At 40.9% G+C, this 25,241-nt stretch overlaps 1 protein-coding gene across 2 annotated transcripts in view; it reads left to right on the forward strand.

Moving 5' to 3' along the window:
• Window positions 1–25,241, forward strand: part of CAMKK1 (calcium/calmodulin dependent protein kinase kinase 1) — a 641,465-nt gene that overhangs the window by 227,473 nt on the left and 388,751 nt on the right. For both annotated transcript variants that reach the window (XM_069757479.1, XM_069757478.1), the window contains exon 2: window positions 15,436–15,937. In XM_069757479.1, the coding sequence (XP_069613580.1) occupies window positions 15,542–15,937 (396 nt within the window). In that variant the 5' untranslated portion in view covers window positions 15,436–15,541. The remainder of the gene's footprint in view (window positions 1–15,435; window positions 15,938–25,241) is intronic.

Here is a 25,241-nt window from a genome sequence, read left to right on the forward strand (position 1 = left end):
AGGGGCCATGTCAGTTTTTATATATATATTTGATTTGAGGATCTGAAAAGGAAGTGGCTAGGTCTTTTTCCCATTGAGCTAGATATGCTCTTTTAATTGAGGTGTCTGATTGAAGTAAAGATTGGTATATTATCGATAGAGTCTTAGTGGGCATTTTCAAACTGGCACATAGAGTTTCATAAGGGGTTAATGGCCTACTGAGGTCTGTTGATTGGCGGTGGTGGCGAATGATATGAGAAAGTTTGCCATGTTGTAAAAATGTCAGGCCTGAAAGTCCCGGGATCTGAATCATATCTTGTAAGGGAAGTAGTGCCCCATCCACGAACAATTGTTCAAGTGGGATATGGGCTGCACAGTTGGGTAGTGTGTCTAAAAGGTCGGATACCATGGTCAATGGTGAGAGGGAGGGCGACAATGTAGGGCCAACTTTCCTCCATATTTTAAAAGTAGCTGAGGTGTGGATATTTTTTATTATAGGCGGAGTCAAATCATCTATGTGACCTAATAGTAATGAATGTAGAGGTATAGGTGACAATGCTTCTTCAATGCTTAACCATTGTTTATCCTCTGATTTCCTGATCCAGTGGATCATTCTTGTGATGTGAGTTGCTTGGTAATACTTTGATATGTCTGGAGCTCCAATCCCTCCCAAGTCTTTCGGAAGTGAAAGCGTTTTGGCGTTAATGCGTGATTTACCCTTTTGCCAAATATAGCCTCCGTATCTCTCTTGATTCCTCTGATCGGCTCTTTCTCAGGTCGTCTTGATTTCTCCGGTCTGCTTTCAAATCATTCTGGTCGGCTCCCTCTCTCAATTCCTCTGATCAGCTCTCTTCTTGGGTTGTCTCAATTTCACTGGTCAGCTCTCTTTTTCACGGGTCATTTCGATTCCTCTGGTCGGCTCTGTCTCTTGGATCCCTCTTCATCATGAGGTTTCACTTTACTGGTCTGACCCGTGCTAGTAGTTGTGACTTTAACCCCTTCCCGGCCTTTGACGCAGCGTATGCGTCATGAAAACCTGTGCCAATCCGACCTGTGACGCAGCATATGCGTCATTGTCGGATCACGCTCCTGCAGGCCGGGTGAAAGGGATAACTGTAATTTCACCCGACCTGCATGGACAGGGGGAGTTGTACTTGAGCCCAGGGGGGGAGGCTTCGCCCCCCCCCCCATGGCTACGATCACTCTGATTGGCTGTTGAAAGTGACGTTTCACTTTCAATCAGAGCGATAGTAATATTTCACCAATGAAAATTGGTGAAATATTACAATCCAGCCATGGCTGATGCTGCAATAGCATCAACCATGGCTGGAGATCGAGATCTGCCCCCTGCCACGGATCTCCTCCCCTCCGTCCCCTGTCCAGTCATTTGCTGTCCTCGGCTCCCCTAAGTCCTCCTGTCCGCTCCCCCTGCTGTCTGATCTCCCCCCCGCTCTCCGATCCCCACCCCTCATACTTACCGACCTCCTGTGTCCCTCCCAGTGTCCGTCCGTCTGTTCCATGGGCGCCGCCATCTTCCAAAATGGCGGGCGCATGCGCAGTGCGCCTGCCGAATCTGCCGGCAAGTAGATTCGTTACAGGTACATTTTGATCGCTGTGATAGCTTCTATCACAGCGATCAAAATAAAAAAAATAATAAATAACCCCCCCCCCTTTATCACCCCCATAGGTAGGGACAATAATAAAATAAAAAAAATATTTTTTTTTTTGCCCCACTAGGGTTAGGGCTAGAATTAGGGTTAGAACTAGGGTTAGGGTTAGAATTAGGCTATGTGCACACGGTGCGGATTTGGCTGAGGATCCGCAGCGGATTTGGCTGCGGATCTGCAGCGGATTGGCCGCTGCGGATTCGTAGCAGTTTTCCATCAGGTTTACAGTACCATGTAAACCTATGGAAAACCAAATCCGCTGTGCCCAAGGTGCGGTAAATACCACGCGGAAACACTGTGTTGTATTTTCCGCAGCATGTCAATTCTTTGTGCAGATTCTGCAGCGTTTTACACCTGTTCCTCAATAGGAATACGCAGGTGAAATCCGCACAAAAAATACTGGAAATCTGCGGTAAATCCGCAGGTAAAGCGCAGTGCCTTTTACCTGCGGATTTTTCAAAAATGATGCGGAAAAATCTCACACGAATCTGTAACTTGGGCACGTAGCCTTAGGGTTAGGGTTGGAATTAGGGCTAGGGTTGGAAATAGGGTTAAGATTAGGCTGTGGTTAGGGTTATGGTTAGGGTTAGGGGTGTGTTGGGGTTAGGTTTGTGGTTAGGGTTGGGATTAGGGTTGGGATTAGGGTTAGGGGTGTGTTGGGGATAGGGTTGTGGTTAGGGTTGTGATTAGGGTTATGGCTAGAGTAGGGATTAGGGTTAGGGGTGTGTTGAGGTTAGTGTTGGAGTTCGAATTGAGGGGTTTCCACTGTTACGGCACATCAGGGGTCTCCAAACGCAACATGGCGCCACCATTGATTCCAGTCAATCTTGCATTCAAAAAGTCAAATGGTGCTCCCTCCCTTCCGAGCCCCGACGTGCGCCCAAACAGTGGTTTACCCCCACATATAGGGTACCAGCATACTCCGGACAAACTGGGCAACAATTATTGGGGTCCAATTTCTCCTGTTACCCTTGTGAAAATAAAAAAATTGCTTGCTAAAACATGATTTTTGAGGAAAGAAAAATGATTTTTTATTTTCACGGCTCTGCGTTGTAAACTTCTGTGAAGCACTTGGGGGTTCAAAGTGCTCACCACATATCTAGATAAGTTTCTTTGGGGGTCTAGTTTCCAAAATGGGGTCAGTTGTGGGGGGTTTCTACTGTTAGGCACATCAGGGGCTCTGCAAACGCAACGTGACGCCCGCAGACCATTCCATCAAAGTCTGCATTTCAAAAGTCACTATTTCCCTTCTGAGCCCCGACGTGTGCCCAAACAGTGGTTCCCCCCCACATATGGGGTATCAGCGTACTCAGGACAAACTGGACAACAACTCTTCGGGTCCAATTTCTCCTGTTATTCTTGTGAAAATAAAAAATTGTGGGCTAAAAAATAATTTTTGAGGAAAGAAAAATTATTTTTTATTTTCACGGCTCTGCGTTATAAACTTCTGTGAAGCACTTGAGGGTTTAAAGTGGTCACCGCACATCTAGATTAGTTCCATGGGAGGTCTAGTTTCCAAAATGGGGTCACATGTGGGGGAGCTCCAATGTTTAGGCACACAGGGGCTCTCCAAACACGACATGGTGTCCGCTAACGATTGGAGCTAATTTTTCATTCAAAATTCAAATGGCGCTCCTTCCCTTCCGAGCCCTGCCGTGTGCCCAAACAGTGGTTTACCCCCACATGTGAGGTATCAGTGTACTCAGGAGAAATTGCCCAATACATTTTAGGATCCATTTTATCCTGTTGCCCATGTGGAAATGAACAAATTGAGGCTAAAATAAATTTTTTGTGAAAAAAAAGTACTTTTTCATTTTTACGGATCAATTTGTGAAGCACCTGGGGGTTCAAAGTGCTCACTATGCATCTAGATAAGTTCCTTGGGGGGTCTAGTTTACAAAATGGGGTCACATGTGGGGGAGCTCCAATGTTTAGGCACACAGAGGCTCTCCAAACGCGACATGGTGTCCGCTAAAGATTGGAGCTAATTTTTAATTCAAAAGTCAAATGGTGCTCCTTCCCTTTCGAGCCTTGCCGTGTGCACAAACAGTGGTTTGTGACCACATATGAGGTATTGATGTACTTAGGAGAAATTGCCAAACACATTTTAGGATCCATTTTATCTTGTTACCCATGTGAAAATGAAAAAATTGAGGCTAAAAGAAATTTTTTGTGAAAAAAAAGTACTTTTTCATTTTTACGGATCAATTTGTGAAGCACCTAGGGGTTCAAAGTGCTCACTATGCATCTAGATACGCTCCTTGGGGGGTCTAGTTTCCAAAATGGGGTCACTTGTGGGGAAGCTCCAATGTTTAGGCACACAGGAGCTCTCCAAACGTGACATGGTATCCGCTAAAGATTGGAGCCAATTTTTCATTGAAAAAGTCAAATGGCGCTCCTTCCCTTCCGAGCCCTGTCGTGCACCCAAACAGTGGATCCCCACACATATGGGGTTTCAGCGTACTAAGGATAAATTGTACAATAACTTTTGTGGTCCAGTTTCTCTTTTTACCCTTGGGAAAATAAAAAAAATTGTTGCTAAAACATCATTTTTGTGACTAAAAAGTTAAATGTTCATTTTTTCCTTCCATGTTGCTTCTGCTGCTGTGAAGCACCTGAAGGATTAATAAACTTCTTGAATGTGGTTTTGAATACCTTGAGGGGTGCAGTTTTTAGAATGGTGTCATTTTGGGGTATTTTCAGCCATATAGACCCCTCAAACTGACTTCAAATGTGAGGTGGTCCCTAAAAAATATGGTTTTGTAAATTTTGTTGTAAAAATGAGAAATCGCTGGTCAAATTTTAATTCTTATAACTTCCTAGCAAAAAAAAATTTGTTTCCAAAATTGTGCTGATATAAAGTAGACATGTGGGTAATGTTATTTATTAACTATTTTGTGTCACATAACTCTCTGGTTTAACGGAATAAAAATTAAAAATTTGAACATTGCGAAATTTTCAAAATTTTAGCCAAATTTCCATTTTTTTCACAAATAAACGCAAAAATTATCGACCTAAATTTACCACTAACATGAAGCCCAATATGTCACGAAAAAAAAATCTCAGAACCGCTAGGATTCGTTGAAGCGTTCCTGAGTTATTACCTCATAAAGGGACACTGGTCAGAATTGCAAAAAACGGCCAGGTCATTAAGGTCAAAATAGGCTGGGTCATGAAGGGGTCAAGCCAGCTCAGCTACTTCCATACGCTTGTTCTGATACAGGTTCAGCTGTCGGCTCCTCCCCTTCTCTGCCCTCCTAGACTTTTTATAATTCCTAACTGCGACACAGCTATCACCTGACCTGGTGTCCCTCCAATCTCTTCCACACAGCAAACATGCACTCTACAGTTCCCGCTACAGTTCCAAGCAGAACTGGATCCCGCCGACCAACTCATCTACAGATATCCTTGACAAAGGCAATGTTGCCGAAATGTTGGATTTATATTTTCTGTTGTTTCCTGAATAGTCGGCTGTGAATAAAACTGCAATTCTTCATTGACTTAGTTGAGTGCCGAAGATTGTTATTCTTGCCACTGTTTAACAATGACTGACATACTGGATATACATTGAGGGTTTGTGGTCCTAAAATACGGGAACAAAGAATGAGAGCGCTACCGCGACTCCACCTAATACATGAGACCTACAAGAGATCAGGAGTATACTCTCATGAATATAAATATAGGAAAATAGAGCCTTAAATTGTTAAATGGTAGTATCAAAAGTGAATATTTATTTAACAAAAGCTCATTAATAATACAAAACGCCTAAAAGCCAAAATACACAAGCATACCCATGTGGGAGGGAGAAACCTCGGCAGGCTGAAAATAAGGCCCCAACGCGCGTTTCGCGAAGTTGGCTTCCTCAGGGGACCCACATAGGTAAGCACTCGCTGTGTTAGGTCTTACGAGTGAGGGTACTTTAGTTATACTGGTAACGGTATTTGCATACATGGGCTCCCTATGTAATTACTTTTGGACTGTGGGATGCATGTCTTACTAATTTTTAACCCACTCCTAGTACCAGCATATAGGGATGAACCTTCTCTGGCTGTTTTTTGTTTTATGTGTTCTTTCCCCTGTCCTCTCGTCATGTGCTTGTGTATTTTGGCTTTTATCCGTTTTGTATTATTAATGAGCTTTTGTTAAATAAATATTCACTTTTGATACTACCATTTAACGATTTAAGGCTCTATTTTCCTATATTTATATTCATGAGAGTATACTCCTGATCTCTTGTAGGTTTCATTCTTGCCACTGTTGCATGTTCCTTCAGTGCACCATCCTTCCATTATAGGAGTGCATCACTTTTGACTTGTATTATTTTTGTCAAGGAGTCCTTCCCAAGTAGAAATGTGTGTGTCTTGCTTTAAAGCGCTATCGAATTAAAATGCAACACCGCGTGCCAAATTGACTGTATTTTTGGTGTACATTGCATATGTACGCATTGTCTAGAATGCATCCAAATTATCAAACCATATTAGTCACTGATAATTTGGTGCATTTTTAGACTGTCTACTGTAAATTTAGGCTGTCTACAAAAATACATAATTAGTAAATCTAACCCAATATGCAATATGTGTAAAACAAACACTGTACCTTGAAAATTTATTTTTCTTTCCCAAGAACAGTGTTAAATGTGCCTATAAAGCTAAGCATTTGATTTTTCCATACTGTGTGCGAGAACATAAATTTCGGCTTGCATACATAATGGTGGTATACATAATAAATGTTTGCCTGCACAGTACCAGCATAGTATTACAATTACAAATACAGTTTCCATGAATTTCTGTAGAAGGCTTTGGAATATATACGGTAAGTATGCTGACAAGACAGGAGTGACATGAATTATACTATTGCCTTGACTATCCTTATATAATATATAAATGCACTTAGGAGCAGCGATATTTCTAGACTCCTCGAAGCCTTGTGTTACAAGGTTATAGATGGTTTGTGTCAGCACAGAAGCTGCTTGTATAATTTACTGTTGTATTCCATTGGAGGTAAGTATAACCGCTAATGTATCATCTTGTGGTTATGATAATAAAGAGTAATAATTGCAGGAATCTGTATGACGTTCATTTCACAAGCTCACTAGAGGAGCACTAATTGCCTGTTCTCAACAGGGGTGATAATGAAATCTAATTGATTATAAAGGTTTATATTAACCTAGAAAAGGACTGTTTTCTGGAAATAAACCGGATGTTTATTGGATTATTTGTATAGACCATATATCTTGAAGCCCATATACTTTAATTTTAAAAATAGAGTTCTAATTCAACACTATTATTTACGAGCACAAGAACCGTATTTAAATAAAAGAGATTGTCCAGTTAGATTAAAGGGGTTGGACACTACTTTAGTCCAAGTCCCTTTCATGTGAACTGCTATAGCTGAACTGTTTTGTTAATACATTGCTTTCCCAAATTGTTCTGTAATCTGAACTGCTCCCTATAATCTCTGAGAATCCTTTTACGTCTTATGTCACATCAAATTCTCCCTGAGTTCCCGGCTCTGAAATCTGACGTCACATTACAATCATGTGACTTCCATATTCTGTGGGTAAGTGAGGCTCTTTTCAGCAGAGCTCACTCACTATTTCTATACATAATGTTGGATACACAGCTCTCCCATCTCTCTTAGTATTTCTCCCTGCAGAGCTCTCCCTTGTATGTATATAGCAAAGTGTTTAAAGATGTACTCATATCCTGCTCTATACACCATGTAATATACAGTGGCCTGTGAAAGTATTTGCCCCTGTAGTTTTTTTTTACTTATGTTGTTACATTACAACCTGTGTTTAAATATTTTCGGAATCTGATTTGTGTGTGATGAATCAGTACTAAATAGTCTAAGTTGGTGAAGTGTAGTGCGGAAAATATAGGCATAAGTTAAATTTGTGGGATCAAATAACTAAAAATTGGCATGGGCATATGTATTCACCACTTTTGGATTGAAGTCCCTAAAATATTCTGGTGCAAGCAATTACCTTCATAAGTCACATGCCTAATGAAAGGAAGTCCCTGAGTGCAATCTAAATGTCACATAGTCTGTCATTATATGCACACCTTTTCTGAATGGCCACTGAGGCTGCAACACCATTAAGCAAGAGGCACCACTAGCCAAACACCATGATGATCAAGGAGATCTCCAAACAAGTCAGGGACAAAGTTGTTGAGAAGAACAAGTCAGGGTTGGGTTATAAAGAAATAGCCCAATCTCTGATGATCCCCGGAGCACCATCAAATCCATTATCATCAAATGGAAATAACATGGTATTATAACAAACCTGCCATAAGAGGACTGCCCAACAAACCCTCAGCCCGGGCAAGGAGGGCATTAATCAGAGAGGCAGCATAGAGACTAAACATAACCCTGAATGAGCTGCAGTGTTTCCAAGCAGAAACTGGAGTATCGATCCATACGACCACAAAAAGCCGTACACCCCGTAGAGGTGCCTTTTATGGAAGAGTGGGCAAAAAAAGGTTAAGAATATAAATCTGAAAATTGTGATGTGCATATGTATTCAGCCCCTCTGTGTAAATACTTTGTAGAACCACTTCACTGAAACAACTGCTGCAAGTCTTTTGGGGTTTGTCTCTACTTGCTCTATTAGACTTGCCCATATAGAGGCTGAAATTTTTCCCCATTCTTTGCAAACTAGCTCTTGCTCATGATTGGACGGAGAATGTCTGTGAACAGCAACCTTCAAGTCTTGCCACAGATTGATAATGGGCCTTAGGTCTGGACTGTGACTAGGCCATTCACACCCAGGAAAATGCTTTGAGCCAAACCATTCCATTACAGCTCTGACAACATGTTTAGGGTCGTTGTCCTGCTGGAAGTTGAACAGTTTCAAGTCTTTTGCAGCCTCTTTCTTACATGTTTTTCTCCAGGATTGCCCTGTATTTAGCTCTATCCATCTTCTATCTGATCATCTTCTCTGTCCCTGCTGAAGAAAAACATTAAAACATCTCTACAACATGATGAAGTTTTCGGTTACAAATAGTGTTTTGCATTTAGCCCAAAAGTTCTACTTTGGTCTTTTCTGAGCAGAACACCTCCTTTGATGTGCTAGTTGTGTCCCCTATGCTTTTTGCAAATGTGTCTACTTATGGCTTGCTTTCAAAAATTGCTTTCTTCTTGTCACACTTCCGTAAAGGACAGATTTATGGAGTATACAACTAATAGTTATCCTGTGGAGAGATTCTCCCACCTTATCTGTGGATCTCTGCAGCTCCTCCAGAGTGACCATAGGCCTCTTGGCTGCTTCTCTAATTAGTGCTCTCCTTGCTTGGGATGTCAGTTTAGATGGATGATCATGTCTTGGCAGGTTTGTGTGTGTGTCATATTCCTTCCATTTTTGGATGATGGATTGAACGGTGCTCAGTGAGATGTTCAGTGCTATTTTTTCTATATTGAATTTGAATGATATAGGACTTTCCTTTACCTTTGAGTGGAATGCATCGAGACTGCCTTTTGTTGATGTCTTGATTGAAAAAATGATGGATGGATGGAATTTTGGGCACCAGTGCATACAGGAAATCAACTGCCACTAATTCCCTTCTTAGGTGGGAAAGTGGCCATCCTATGGCCAAAAGAAGGGGATTCCAAAAGGGCAGTATACTCGAATACGTATAAATTGTTCAAACTATGACAATTTTAAGCGACAAGCGGGTAACCTGCTTAGGAGATTTCTCGAAAGAGGATATCCTGATGCTGTCTTGAGGGCGGCATATAAGGATATCCAAAAAAGAGATAGAGTTGAATTATTGACACCATCTCCAGCAAAGAAAATAGAATTTTTAGCCCTTCGGTTTATAACCACTTTCAATAATGGTGTCAATGTTTTGAGACAGATCCTTATGAAGCATTGGCCAATTTTAAAAATAGACAGTGACAATGGTGATTTATTGCCAATGTTTACCCAAATTACATTCCAAAGGGTAAATCACTGAAAGATCGACAAGTGCTGAGTCACTTTTCTCAAACCCATCAAGCAACCTGGCTAACTTCAAAAGTAAATGGATGTTAAGGTACCTTCACACATAACGATATCGTTAACGATATCGTTGCTTTTTGTGACGTAGCAACGATATCGTTAAGGAAATCGTTATGTGTGACAGCGACCAACGATCAGGCCCCTGCTGTGCCATCGTTGGTCGCTGAACAAAGTCCAGAACTTTATTTCGTCGCTGGATCTCCCGTGGACATCGCTGGATCGGCGTGTGTGACACCGATCCAGCGATGTCTTCACTGGTAACCAGGGTGAACATCGGGTAACTAAGCGCAGGGCCGCGCTTAGTAACCCGATGTTTACCCTGGTTACCAGCGTAAAAGTAAAAAAAAAAAAAACACTACATACTTACCTACCACTGTCTGTCCCCGGCGCTGTGCTCTGCACTTCTCCTGTACTGGCTGTGAGCGTCGGTCAGCCGGAAAGCAGAGCGGTGACGTCACTGCTCTGCTTTCCGGCCGCTGTGCTCACAGTCAGTGCAGGAGGAGTGCAGAGAAGCTGAGCGCCGGGGACAGACAGCGGTAGGTAAGTATGTAGTGTTTGTTTTTTTTTTACTTTTACGCTGGTAACCAGGGTAAACATCGGGTTACTAAGCGCGGCCCTGCGCTTAGTAACCCGATGTTTACCCTGGTTACCCGGGGACTTCGGGATCGTTGGTCGCTGGAGAGCTGTCTGTGTGACAGCTCTCCAGCGACCAAACAGCGACGCTGCAGCGATCCGGATCGTTGTCGGTATCGCTGCAGCGTCGCTTAATGTGAAGGGGCCTTTACAGGTTTAGTGCATGTGTAGTGTCTAAGAATATTGACAGTGGAAAAGTCTTTTTTTCGACTGACAAGTCCAAAAAGTTCACGATTAGATCCTTCATTAATTGTCGAATCGAGGGGATTATCTATAGGGCAATTTGCACATGTGACTTGATTTAAACATTAAAACATTCAGGAAGTTTAGCAGGAGAATAGGAGAACATTTGAGAAATACAGTATAGTGAAGAAGAGAGAGACTCCTTTGGCAAGACACCTTAATCTTATTCATGGCGGCGACACTACTTCAGTGAGATTCATGGGAATTGAAAAAGTAAATCGAGCCATGCGTGGTGGGACTGGGAAAGATTGATTTTGCAGCATGAAACAAGATGGATTTACCATCTTGGATCTGTCTCTCCAAGAGGGTTGAACGAACAGCTATCCTTTTGTTTTTTTCTTTGAATCTTTGAATATGTAGGGTATAAAAAGGGACATCTAGTAAGAGTTAGCCGCCGTCGAGTAGGGGTACCATTGCGCAGGTTTTAGGGTGCCAACCTCCACTGATAGGGAGGGTGGATTTAGTTATAGGTTTTGAGAGGGGCAGAGAGAGGCTTTTTTTTATTTCTATCCCCTTTCTTTTCCTTTTCCTCCCCTTACTCCCCAATATGTGATTAGAGTTGCTCCTGTCCATGTTGGTGCCCATTTACCATCTGCCTCTTTACAATAATCAATCCTCTTTATTGGCCCTTTTTCATATACCGTATATTAAAAACAAAAAAAGTTCTTGATCCTGAGTAGAAGTCTTGGGCCTCTGTTCATGTGGTAATATAGGAAGCCAGCCCAAACGTTTTTATTTTTTTACTGAATAACGGTGTTATTTGGTATAAAAAGGTGTCATCTCTTGGACCGTTTGGTTCTATGAAGGACCCAGGATGGGACTAATTTCTATAGGACACAGCTTTAGAATACACTTTTCCATTGGTCAACTTGGAAGTGTTTTATTTCCTTGTCAAGATGAATAATTATGTGCTGAAAATTACCTTATAGAAATATGTCAAATCGTATGCAGAACGCCTTCATTATGCTTTATATAAGATGGCAGTGTTGCTCTGATGAGCACTATTTATTTTTAGATATGTCGTTCTATATGAGTATGTCCACGCAGGCGCAATGTGTTGAATAACCAGTGCATATATTCATACGTTTCACCGCTGTGCGGTTCACGCATGCGCAGAGCGATGCTGCTGGACGCATGTCCCTGCGCCCCACGGACTAGAAGTGCTGGTCTTGTTGAGAGCGAGGCATGGTTTGTAAGCGCACTTCCTTCAATAGTGGCATGCATTCCAGCAGGAGGGGATGTTCACTCTGTATGCATACGGAACATGTGGGTCTCCAATGAAACGTGAGTATGCGATTTTAACCGCATGTTGATTGATTCTTTGCCAGGTGTGCAATTAGAGTAGCAGCACATGGTTAGGAAATGGTGGAGTGACCATTTTTTCTATCATATATGGGGTATAGAAAGAGACATTTTAAGTGGAATCCCCTTTGCATGAGTCTCTTAGAGAGGGCCAGAAATGTTTGGGCACTCTATTGTTTGACTGCCATATCCCCTGATGACTCCATTCAGAAAGAAACGCGTTAGGAGGTGGTCCCATCTAGGAATGGCTCATTGAATATCACGTGATGGTTTCAAGGGTTCCTACTTATTGAAATTTAGGAGGGTACTATTTTGAAGGTGGCATCTTCAACCTAATTGGTGAGATTGTTCTGATTTTCCTTCTTTCCTATGGATCATTTGACCATTTAGATACAATTTACAGGATCATCAGTGGCACTTATATATGTAAATAATTGTGTGTGTCTAAATCGTAAGAATATTGCTAGTGGTACTGGCAGTCTCTTTGCCCATAATCTGCTTTGGGTGTCTGATTTTAAATGTGTCGTGAATTTAAATCGATGTATTAAATGTTTTTAAGTTCCCTATTTCTTGCTGTTTTTCTATTTTTTTTTTATAACCTAACCCTGCTTTTATGCACAATGTTATCCCAGACCAGTCTGGTGTGTTCCTTGGTTTTCATGATCACGTTTTATCCCTAATGTTCTCAAACAAACCTCGGAGGCTTTCTCGCAACAGCTGTAGCTATGCTGAGAGTAAATTACACACATGTGGACTCAATTTACTAATCATGTAGCTTCTGTAGGCAATTGGTCACTCAGGATTTTATTTAGGGGTATCAGACTGCAGGGGGCTGAATGCAAGTTCATGTCACAATTTTCAGATTTATATTTTAAAAATAATTAGCCAAGTATCATTTGCTTTACATTTCACAAATACTTGTTTCTTTTTGTTGGTATATCATATAAAATCCCAATAAAATACATTTACGTTTGTGAGTGTAACGAGAATACTTTTTAAAGGCACACTACTTGTACACACAGCCTCCTCTATGCTCTGTGTAATACAGTATATATACACCTGCAGTATGTGACATATAATGAATACTATTGATGCTGCCTATGCAGCATCAATAGTAAAAAAATCTAATGTTAAAAATAATTTTAAAAAAACCTGCTATTCTCACCTTCCGTCATCTGCCGATACGCGCGTGGCTGCCGCCAGCTTCCGTTCCCAGAGATGCATTGCGAAACTACCCAGAAGACTTAGCGGTCTCGCGAGACCACTAAGTCATCTGGGTAATATCGCAATGCATCTCTGAGAACAGAAGCTGGCGGCAGCAGCGTGCGCATCAGGACAGCTTCGCTGGACGCCGGAGGGTGAGTATATAACTATTTTTTATTTTAATTATTTTTTTTAACCGGAATATGGTGCCCACACTGCTATATACTATGTGAGCTGTGTTATATACTGCGTGGCTGCTATATACTACATTTGCAGTGTTATATACTGCGTGGGCTGTGTTATATACTGTGTGGGCTGTGCTGTATACTGTGTGGCTGCTATATACTACGTGGGCAGTGTTGTATGCTACGTGGGCAGTGTTATATACTGTGTGGGCTGTGTTATATACTGTGTGGGCTGTGTTATATACTGCGTGGCCACTGTTATATACTGCGTGGCCTGTGTTATATACTGCGTGCCCTGTGTTATATACTGCGTGGGCTGTTATATACTGCGTGGGCTGTTATATACTGCGTGGCTGTGTTATATACTACATGGGCTGTGTTATATACTACGTGGCTGTGTTATATACTACGTAGGCTGTGTTCTATACTGCGTGCCATGTGTTATATACTGCGTGGGCTGTGGTATATACTGCGTGCCCTGTGTTATATACTGCATGCCCTGTATTATATACTGCGTGGGCTGTGTTATATACTGCATGGCTGTGTTATACGGTATATTGCGTGGCCTGTGTTATATACTGTGTGGGCTGTCCTATAAATTATGTGGGCTGTGTTATATATTGCGTGGGCTGTTATATACTGCGTGTGCTGTGTTACATACTGCGTGGGCTGTGTTATATACTGCGTGGGCTGTGCTATATATTACGTGGGCTGTGTTATATACTGCGTGGCCTGTGTTATATACTGCGTGCCCTGTGTTATATACTGTGTGGGCTGTGTTATATACTGCGTGGCTGTGTTATATACTACGTGGGCTGTGTTATATACTACGTTGGCTGTGTTATATACTACGTGGGCTGTGTTATATACTGCATGCCCTGTGTTATATACTGCGTGGGCTGTGTTATATACTGCGTGGCTGTGTTATATATTGCATGCCCTGTGTTATATACTGCGTGGGCTGTGTTATATACTGCATGGGCTGTGTTATATATTGCGTGGCCTGTGTTATATACTGTGTGGGCTGTGCTATAAATTACGTGGGCTGTGTTATATACTGCGTGGGCTGTTATATACTGCATGGGCTGTGTTATATACTGCATGGCCTGTGTTATATACTGCGCGGCTGCTATATACTACGTGGCTCCTATATACTACGTGGCCTGTGCTATATACTATGTGGCTGCTATATACATACATACATGCATATTCTAGAATACCCAATGCTTTAGAATCAGGCCACCATCAAGTTAGAATATATTTAGTCAGTGAGGGGAAGGGGGGTATAAAATAATCTTTATTACCAGAGCTGATGTTGTGGTGCTTCATGTTGCTTCTATGCACTTTTTCATTGATTTGCCTGTAGCAGTCTTTTGGACAGGACATGGATGCACAGGACCCAATTGAATTTACATAAATAAATAAAGTGCTAACCAAAATAAAGACACCAACAAATTCATTAAAGTAGGCTGCAATATTTCTTAAGGATACCAAATACATATTAATTTAATAATAAATAATGATTAGTCAATAAATTTATGACCCTTAAAAAGTTTTTTATGAAGATTGGCCTTAAAAACCTTTGAACTTCCCGCACTTTTCAGTCCCCATCACTGTGTCACCCAAACTAAGGGTTTTGGGGGCTTTGACATTATGCTGAATTTGTGTGCGAAGCTGGAGGAGGAGTGGGACGGATGTAGACAGAGTTACAGGGGTTTGCTCACTGCTGGCTTGTAGCCCAGCACAAGGGATAATGGGAAATGTAGTCAGAACAGAGCAGAGGATTCTGAAGTGGAATTGATGGTTTTGGTAGCAGATCTGATAGGATTGGTCAAAAAGTGAAGCAGAAATGCTTAAAACTACATGACATTTGGCAGAAAAGGTATATGGGGTTGTTTAGGGAGATTATGCTTAGGAATTTATTGCAAGACCAGTAACTAAGTCATGGTAATGGACAACTTCTTTACATCTGCTTTAAATGTGTTTAAGATAATATGTACAGTATATAAACTTGTATTATGAAAACTCACGCTCTGAATCTCAGCAGCTTTACTTCCATATTTCCTTCAACGCGGTACATTGAGGGTCCCTATTGTGCAATGTTTTGGGGGAAATTCTCCTAAAGTGTCATGACTGTTTATTGGCTTTATATTTTAGTTGTGATAATAAGGAGAGTTTTCTTTTATCATGCTGTCACTAATTGACATTTACGTTTTTATTGCAGAATCTGTGTGGACACAAAGCCTTAATTAAGAAGATCTGTTGATCTGAGTTGGGAATTGGTGTATTGCACCCAAGAGACTGTGCTGGAATTTTCCCACACCGACGCAATGGAGTGTGATTGTGGCCCAAGTAAAGACACTCAGACTGAGCTTGCTGAGAGAGTTGCAGCTATAGATGTGGAGGAACAAGCTAAAGGGCCAGATGTTCTCTTTTCTGAAGATATGAACAGCATGACAAATAACGGCATGAGCTCTGCAACTAGTGAGGATGTGTTTCTTTCTTCCCAAGATCAGAGGGACTTCAGCTGTTTCCAAAGAGCCGCTTCTCGGCCTACACTTTCAAACAGAAAATTTTCCCTCCAAGAAAGGCCTACAGGGGATTGCCTGCCCTCCCAGAACCAGGGATATGGTCCATACGCAACTGGTCCAGCATCACACATTTCACCACGAATAGTCCGAAGGCCAACGATTGAATCCAACCGGGTCTCTATCTCTGACTCAGATGTAAGTTGCTCTTCTCCTCTGTCAGTCTTCTGGCTCTTGGAAGTAAAGCCTCCAGCTTTACACAATCGCATTTTTAAATGCAGTACTTTCTTCCGTCATGTAACTCGATGTGTCTCCAGTGCTTGCCCATGTTAAAGTTCAACATGAAAGAGACCCTAGAGTAGAGAGGCTGTCATTCTTCTATGTTATTTTCCGCATATGTGGTATCGTAGACACTTGTATGTTCAAATGGATTATTGAAAGTTGCAAAACCAAATGAGCCAGATTTATAAATGAAAAAGTTATTCACATCTAAACCTGCTAGAGACCTTTATGCCCCAGAGACATGCAGTTTTTCGGGTTCTCCAATCATCATTTTTCTGTGAATGACAACATGCAACTGATGATGATCAGTTGAACAAAAAGAAATTATTCCAGTTACTCAGCGTTTACAGATTTTATACTATGAAATAATATTAAGTTGTAACCTTTTGTGACTTTTTTTTAATTATGCTAAAATGACTTTTTGAAAAATCATTTGAGATGTACACACTGAGGATGTTGACCACCAATATTATCTACCGTATATGTCTAGATTTTATATAATAACTTGTTTTCCACAAGAATTTGCTGGTCAATATTTACATATATGGCTGTATCCTCTGCATTTTTAACAGTAATTTTCCTTTATTATAATGTGAAAATAAAATGTATTAGGACAACTCTTCCTCCACTGTAGGGTTTTTCTCATAGGTTTTCAAATTAATAAATGTGCACATCACTAATAGCTAACCTCTTTTTCTCCTCTTTCAGGATACATCGGGGGCTTATCTACAGCATTCCAGAATTCTGTAGATAAGCCCCTGATGCCGGTGGCCTTAGCTCACCTTCCATTTTGGGGGTGACCGGTTCCCTTTAAGACTATAATTTCCCACGGGATCAATAAAGTGTATCGTATCGTATCGTAAGACTATGTCCATATGGCACCTTTTAGACGCCAGCGCAGTCGCTGAGTTTTCTTTGGCAAAGCCGCTTCAGGAAACCCTTTGTTTTCCGGAAGCGGCTTCACTGGCAGTTTTGCTGTCGTTCTTGCAGCGGCTCAGCCGCCAGCGTCTTTTATTCTATACTGTTAAGTACAGAGAGTGGACAACTAATGGACAACTTAGTGGACAACTTAGCCTGATAAAGACATTGTGTGCACATACCCAAAGAGACCCTAATGTCTGTGTGCCAAAACCACAGGGACCTTCAGAGATCTTGAAGAATCCAAGCTTCAAAAGAATGGAGCTGTTTTGAAGACAAAAGCAGGATGACATAATATTAAGCAGGAGATTTTAATGTTATGACTGCCATAATCTGTATATAATCTGTGTTGTGCCCTTTTATATAGTTTGTAACACATGTAAAAAAAGAAAATAGTTAAAGGGAACCTGTCAGGCAAATCATGGTGCCCAAACCTCCAGCGGCATCAATAGCTACCTGGCAGCATAATTGCATAAGTATTTTCTCTGAAACGCTGCGGCATGTCAGAAATAAATATTCTTTGAAGATTTGGCTCTTCAAAGAGTAGCTGCAGCTGATTAACAGGTCTCTCTCTATGTCCATGCGAGGGATCTTCAAAGTATACTTTTGTAAAACACCAGAGCGTTTCAGGGAATAATATATGTGGCTGCATTCATACTGCCAGGCTGCAATTTCTGCTGCCCGAAGTTTGGCCAGTATGAATTGCCTTATAGAGTCCCTGCAGCTATTTTTTTTTCTTTTATATCTGTTAGAATCTTTGTAAAGTTAGGCCGCTGTCACACTAGCAGTATTTGGTCAGTATTTTACCTCAGTATTTGTAAGCCAAAACCAGGAGTGGAACAATTAGAGGAAAAGTATAATAGAAACATGTGCACCACTTCTGTCTTTATCACCCACTCCTGGTTTTGGTTACAAATACTGATGTAAAATACTGACCAAATACTGCTAGTGTGACGGCAGCCTTACTCATAACATTAAATATCTTTGCCAAATATTGTGTTGGTCCTCATTTTGCTACCCACACACCTCCATTCCTTTGAAGCTTCATCAAGACCTCTAAAGGTTTCTGTGTTTTTTTTCCTCATTCAATTTTTTTTTATTGTTTTATAATACACAACAAAAACAATCATATTATGACTTGTATTGTTTAAGGTTATTGTACTTGTTTTTATTATGTATACCCCTCCTTACATGTAAAGCGCCATGGAATAAATGGCGCTATGACCATAAATAATAATAATAATATCAAGAGGTTCATATGAACACACCGTATGGCATATTACCTGAGAATTGTTTAGTTACATGAAAACAAACAATTACATACGTTATCAACAGTAGTTTGCAAAAGACAGACAACCTGTTAAACTAAATAACAAGAAGAGAAAAGAGAAGAAATGTTTATAGGGACCATGAGGACAAATCTCTAAGGCAGATGGAGTATTACTATGATACCGGCATATCGAATATCATAGAAGGATAAGATAGAAATTAGCATATTTTAGTACATTGGTGAGGATAAAAAGGAGTCCCACTTGTTAGCTGCATCTTGTGTATGGGCTATCAGGGATTCCATCCAGTGAACTCTAGCCACCACTCCAAACCAGTCCTCTAGTGAAGGTGGGTCTAAAGACTTCCAGTGTCATGGAATTACCACCTTAGTGGCCTGAAGAAGGTGATAAAAATTGGCCAAAGTTCAAGTCAAACAACTCTGATAAATCTGCCGAAATAAGGGTGCCCAAGTAGTTAATATGATTAGCTGAAGGCCATTTAAATTAAACATTAGATTTCAGAATATTCAACATTTGCAAGTGTAGGGAAATATTTATGGCTTCAGATTTTTCTAGATTGATCTTAAAATTGGACCAACTACTAAAACGTGCCAGCTCAGACATCAGGAGAGGAAGCGAGCTATATGGATTAGTTAAATAAATTAGCAGGTCATCAGCAAATGCAGAACGCTTATACTCTGAGCCCTCTATTTTGATTCCCTGTATATCAGGATTATCACATATGGCCTCCATAAGATGCTCTATTATCAGGATATACAACATTGGGAATAGGGGGGCAACCTTGCTGAGTACCATTCTTTATAGTAAAGGGAGCCGTTAATCTTTATCTGGGCTGAGGGTGAGTGGTAGAAGGCTAAGATTTTTTAAGTAAATACAGGACCCAAAACGATGTGGCTCAGGGTGTGAGAGAGGGAAGACCATGAGATGGTTTCTGTGTTTTTTGGCACATAGGCATTAGCATCAGATTACAGTATATCCATTTTGTAAATTGCAAGGTAAGTCATACTTACTTTTCCAGCACCTCTTACTGATGATTGATCAGATTGACATGTGGGGTATTTGGAGGCCAAGTCCACACCTTGAATTCTTTTATCATGTTCCTCAAACCATATGAAATGATGTTGCTCTGAAGGGGTATATTCGCTCTGCAACAATGTTAGGTGGATTGTACGTGTGAAAGCGACATCCATGTGAATGCCGGAGAGCCCAAGGTTTCCCAGAAGAACATTGCCCAGTAAATACTTTAGTGCATTTTTTTGTCTCACCTATTCTGGTAAATGGTCCACACACATCTGCTCCTCACATGAAGTAAAAAAGATTTCATTACTCAGACCCAGATCACCTTCGATTATTGCTCCATGGTCAATTTCTAAAGTTTTTTTTTTATCATGGCCAGTATTAACTTTTTCAGCAAATTGTGCTACAGTAGCTATTTTTGTCTGATTCACCTAGACAAAATATCCTTCACCCCTTATGCCCATCAATGTGCCTCGGGCACCCACAAGTCTTGCCCTTTTTTTTTGGGTACTAACTAATATATTATGCAATTTTTTCCCTTATGTACAGCACTATTCATAGCATAACACTATACATAATGGAGCAGGAGTGGGAAATTAGTTTTCCCAAGGAGCCACATGAGAGAACGTGACTGTTGTGGGGGTCGAACCAATAGGCTAATCAATATTAATATTAACATATTATTTAAGCTTATTATTTTAGATTAATATTATTTATATTGCTTAATAATGAGCAGAATTAAGTTTAGTGACATCTCCTTATATATTGAACGAGTACACCCACAGCCATCTATTGCCACGCTCCACCAAGGAGCCACACGGCGAGATGGTTGGGAAGGGAAGTACTGCCCCTAGGGAGAGATAGGAAGGGCAACCCCTGAAACTTGCTGTGTGCTGCCCTGTGCTCCTTGACGTCCCTAGATGGGTCCTTTCACTCCGTTCAGGTTCTTTCTGACCTCTCTCTGTTGCGGTATCCCTGTGATACCTATATATAGAATGAGCCCCCATATAGCCTCCTATATACAGTATGAGTCCCGACATAGCCTGCTATATACATTGTGAGCCCCCACATAGCCTCGTATATACAGTATGGAAACAGGAACACATGGGCTACTTGCACAGTGAACAAGTCTGTATGATCATGTTCACACACCACCAAGAAACCTGAAGACACAAAAGAGAATAGTAAAACCAAAAACACTCAGTTTGAAAAAATGTTGCAGTAATCCGCAAGTGCTAGTAAAAGATGTAAAAAACAGGGTATTTGGTTGATACGTTTTTTGCAAAAAATGTATACTAAGCTGCTCTACCAATCTTCACGGTATACCCTTATCAGAGCAGTCCTAACTAATGTATGCAATCCCTATCTGAAGTATTTAAAAACCTGATCATCTGTATATAACCTGTGTGAACAGGGTTCAGAGAGGAAAAATCCATGTGTGCATACAGGGTAGAACAGCTTTTGTGCAGATAGCCCAAGAGGAGTGGTGGAACTCCCCAGTCTTGTAGACACAAGAGAACAATTATGGAAACAGGAACACATGGGCTACTTGCACAGTGAACAAGTCTGTATGATCATGTTCACACACCACCAAGAAACCTGAAGACACAAAAGAGAATAGTAAAACCAAAAACACTCAGTTTGAAAAAATGTTGCAGTAATCCGCAAGTGCTAGTAAAAGATGTAAAAAACAGGGTATTTGGTTGATACGTTTTTTGCAAAAAATGTATACTAAGCTGCTCTACCAATCTTCACGGTATACCCTTATCAGAGCAGTCCTAACTAATGTATGCAATCCCTATCTGATGTATTTAAAAACCTGATCATCTGTATATAACCTGTGTGAACAGGGTTCAGAGAGGAAAAATCCATGTGTGCATACAGGGTAGAACAGCTTTTGTGCAGATAGCCCAAGAGGAGTGGTGGAACTCCCCAGTCTTGTAGACACAAGAGAACAATTATGGAAACAGGAACACATGGGCTACTTGCACAGTGAACAAGTCTGTATGATCATGTTCACACACCACCAAGAAACCTGAAGACACAAAAGAGAATAGTAAAACCAAAAACACTCAGTTTGAAAAAATGTTGCAGTAATCCGCAAGTGCTAGTAAAAGATGTAAAAAACAGGGTATTTGGTTGATACGTTTTTTGCAAAAAATGTATACTAAGCTGCTCTACCAATCTTCACGGTATACCCTTATCAGAGCAGTCCTAACTAATGTATGCAATCCCTATCTGATGTATTTAAAAACCTGATCATCTGTATATAACCTGTGTGAACAGGGTTCAGAGAGGAAAAATCCATGTGTGCATACAGGGTAGAACAGCTTTTGTGCAGATAGCCCAAGAGGAGTGGTGGAACTCCCCAGTCTTGTAGACACAAGAGAACAATTATGGAAACAGGAACACATGGGCTACTTGCACAGTGAACAAGTCTGTATGATCATGTTCACACACCACCAAGAAACCTGAAGACACAAAAGAGAATAGTAAAACCAAAAACACTCAGTTTGAAAAAATGTTGCAGTAATCCGCAAGTGCTAGTAAAAGATGTAATAAACAGGGTATTTGGTTGATACGTTTTTTGCAAAAAATGTATACTAAGCTGCTCTACCAATCTTCACGGTATACCCTTATCAGAGCAGTCCTAACTAATGTATGCAATCCCTATCTGATGTATTTAAAAACCTGATCATCTGTATATAACCTGTGTGAACAGGGTTCAGAGAGGAAATATCCATGTGTGCATACAGGGTAGAACAGCTTTTGTGCAGATAGCCCAAGAGGAGTGGTGGAACTCCCCAGTCTTGTAGACACAAGAGAACAATTATGGAAACAGGAACACATGGGCTACTTGCACAGTGAACAAGTCTGTATGATCATGTTCACACACCACCAAGAAACCTGAAGACACAAAAGAGAATAGTAAAACCAAAAACACTCAGTTTGAAAAAATGTTGCAGTAATCCGCAAGTGCTAGTAAAAGATGTAAAAAACAGGGTATTTGGTTGATACGTTTTTTGCAAAAAATGAATACTAAGCTGCTCTACCAATCTTCACGGTATACCCTTATCAGAGCAGTCCTAACTAATGTATGCAATCCCTATCTGATGTATTTAAAAACCTGATCATCTGTATATAACCTGTGTGAACAGGGTTCAGAGAGGAAATATCCATGTGTGCATACAGGGTAGAACAGCTTTTGTGCAGATAGCCCAAGAGGAGTGGTGGAACTCCCCAGTCTTGTAGACACAAGAGAACAATTATGGAAACAGGAACACATGGGCTACTTGCACAGTGAACAAGTCTGTATGATCATGTTCACACACCACCAAGAAACCTGAAGACACAAAAGAGAATAGTAAAACCAAAAACTACAGACTTGTTCACTGTGCAAGTAGCCCATGTGTTCCTGTTTCCATAATTGTTCTCTTGTGTCTACAAGACTGGGGAGTTCCACCACTCCTCTTGGGCTATCTGCACAAAAGCTGTTCTACCCTGTATGCACACATGGATTTTTCCTCTCTGAACCCTGTTCACACAGGTTATATACAGATGATCAGGTTTTTAAATACATCAGATAGGGATTGCATACATTAGTTAGGACTGCTCTGATAAGGGTATACCGTGAAGATTGGTAGAGCAGCTTAGTATACATTTTTTGCAAAAAACGTATCAACCAAATACCCTGTTTTTTACATCTTTTACTAGCACTTGCGGATTACTGCAACATTTTTTCAAACTGAGTGTTTTTGGTTTTACTATTCTCTTTTGTGTCTTCAGGTTTCTTGGTGGTGTGTGAACATGATCATACAGACTTGTTCACTGTGCAAGTAGCCCATGTGTTCCTGTTTCCATAATTGTTCTCTTGTGTCTACAAGACTGGGGAGTTCCACCACTCCTCTTGGGCTATCTGCACAAAAGCTGTTCTACCCTGTATGCACACATGGATTTTTCCTCTCTGAACCCTGTTCACACAGGTTATATACAGATGATCAGGTTTTTAAATACATCAGATAGGGATTGCATACATTAGTTAGGACTGCTCTGATAAGGGTATACCGTGAAGATTGGTAAAGCAGCTTAGTATACATTTTTTGCAAAAAACGTATCAACCAAATACCCTGTTTTTTACATCTTTTACTAGCACTTGCGGATTACTGCAACATTTTTTCAAACTGAGTGTTTTTGGTTTTACTATTCTCTTTTGTGTCTTCGTATATACAGTATGAAGAGCCCCCACATAGCCTTCTATATACAGTATGAGTCCCCACATAGCCTGCTATGTACAGTGTGAGCCCCCACATAGCTTCCTATATACAGTATGAGTCCCCACATAACCTGATATATAGCTATATACAGTGTGAGCCCCCTTATAGCCACTCTGTATACAATATGAGCCCTCACATAGCCCCTATATTCAGTATGAGCCCTCGCATGCCTCCCTATATACAGTATAAGCCCTTACAGAGCCTCACTGTATACAGCTTGAGCCACTACATAGCCTCCAGTATACAATATGAGCTCCACATAGCCTTCTATATACAGTATGAGCCCCCACATAGCCTCCTATATACAGCATGTGCCCCCATAGCCTCCTATGTATGGGCACATATCCCATACACACATATATATATATATCATATATATCATATAACAACGCATACTCACTTCGCTCCCATTCACCTGGCACTCCGAGTTCTATTTCTTCTTGTTGTTGGCGCGTACATCACAGAAACAGTGACAGGAGCTTCCCTGGAGCTGCGCTGCAACTCTGTATTGCTGGCAGCAGAGCTCCAGGAAAGCTCCCTGTCCGGGGTTTAGTGACGCCGATGGCAGCGCACAAAACATTATAGTGAGAGCAATCTGTCCAGGGGCCCCCAGAGCCACGAGCATTAGCCAGATTGTCTTAATTATAATTTGCCTATGATAATTAGTAGTTTATAAAAGCTTTTTTGCAATAACCTGAAAATAGTATGTTAATGAGAAACTCTGCTATGTATCACGTTTATTGTTAGTAATAAAAGTGATACGCAATTGATTCACTGTTGTAATACCTACAATGTCTTTGCTTTTATTTTTCCAACTAACCCCAGCATACATATTTGATACTTGTCAGCCAGTTGATGGGTTGGCTGATTATTTGGCCGTCTCTCCCATACATAGGAGCCGTCATTCATCTTATCGATTCCGTATGGAAGACCTGTCGCCAAATCTGTCTGTTCAGGGCTTGTTTCCATGAGACAATATGATCAGCAATCCAAAACACGACATGAGGGATCAATATAAATTGTCTGTGGCTCCCATACACATTAGACTGTTGGCCAAACCCAATGATATTGGCAGGTTTGGCCAACAATATTATGATGATTTTTTGGTGGGACGAGTTGTAGTTTTGAGTAACACCATTTATTTTACCATATACAGGTCCTTCTCAAAAAATTAGCATATAGTGTTAAATTTCATTATTTACCATAATGTAATGATTACAATTAAACTTTCATATATTATAGATTCATTATCCACCAACTGAAATTTGTCAGGTCTTTTATTGTTTTAATACTGATGATTTTGGCATACAACTCCTGATAACCCAAAAAACCTGTCTCAATAAATTAGCATATCAAGAAAAGGTTCTCTAAACGACCTATTACCCTAATCTTCTGAATCAACTAATTAACTCTAAACACATGCAAAAGATACCTGAGGCTTTTATAAACTCCCTGCCTGGTTCATTACTCAAAACCCCCATCATGGGTAAGACTAGCGACCTGACAGATGTCAAGAAGGCCATCATTGACACCCTCAAGCAAGAGGGTAAGACCCAGAAAGAAATTTCTCAACAAATAGGCTGTTCCCAGAGTGCTGTATCAAGGCACCTCAATGGTAAGTCTGTTGGAAGGAAACAATGTGGCAGAAAACGCTGTACAACGAGAAGAGGAGACCGGACCCTGAGGAAGATTGTGGAGAAGTGGAAACATCCAGAGCCACCG

Source organism: Ranitomeya imitator, chromosome 3 (assembly GCF_032444005.1).
Source record: "Ranitomeya imitator isolate aRanImi1 chromosome 3, aRanImi1.pri, whole genome shotgun sequence".
In the NCBI taxonomy this organism is placed as follows: domain Eukaryota; kingdom Metazoa; phylum Chordata; class Amphibia; order Anura; family Dendrobatidae; genus Ranitomeya; species Ranitomeya imitator.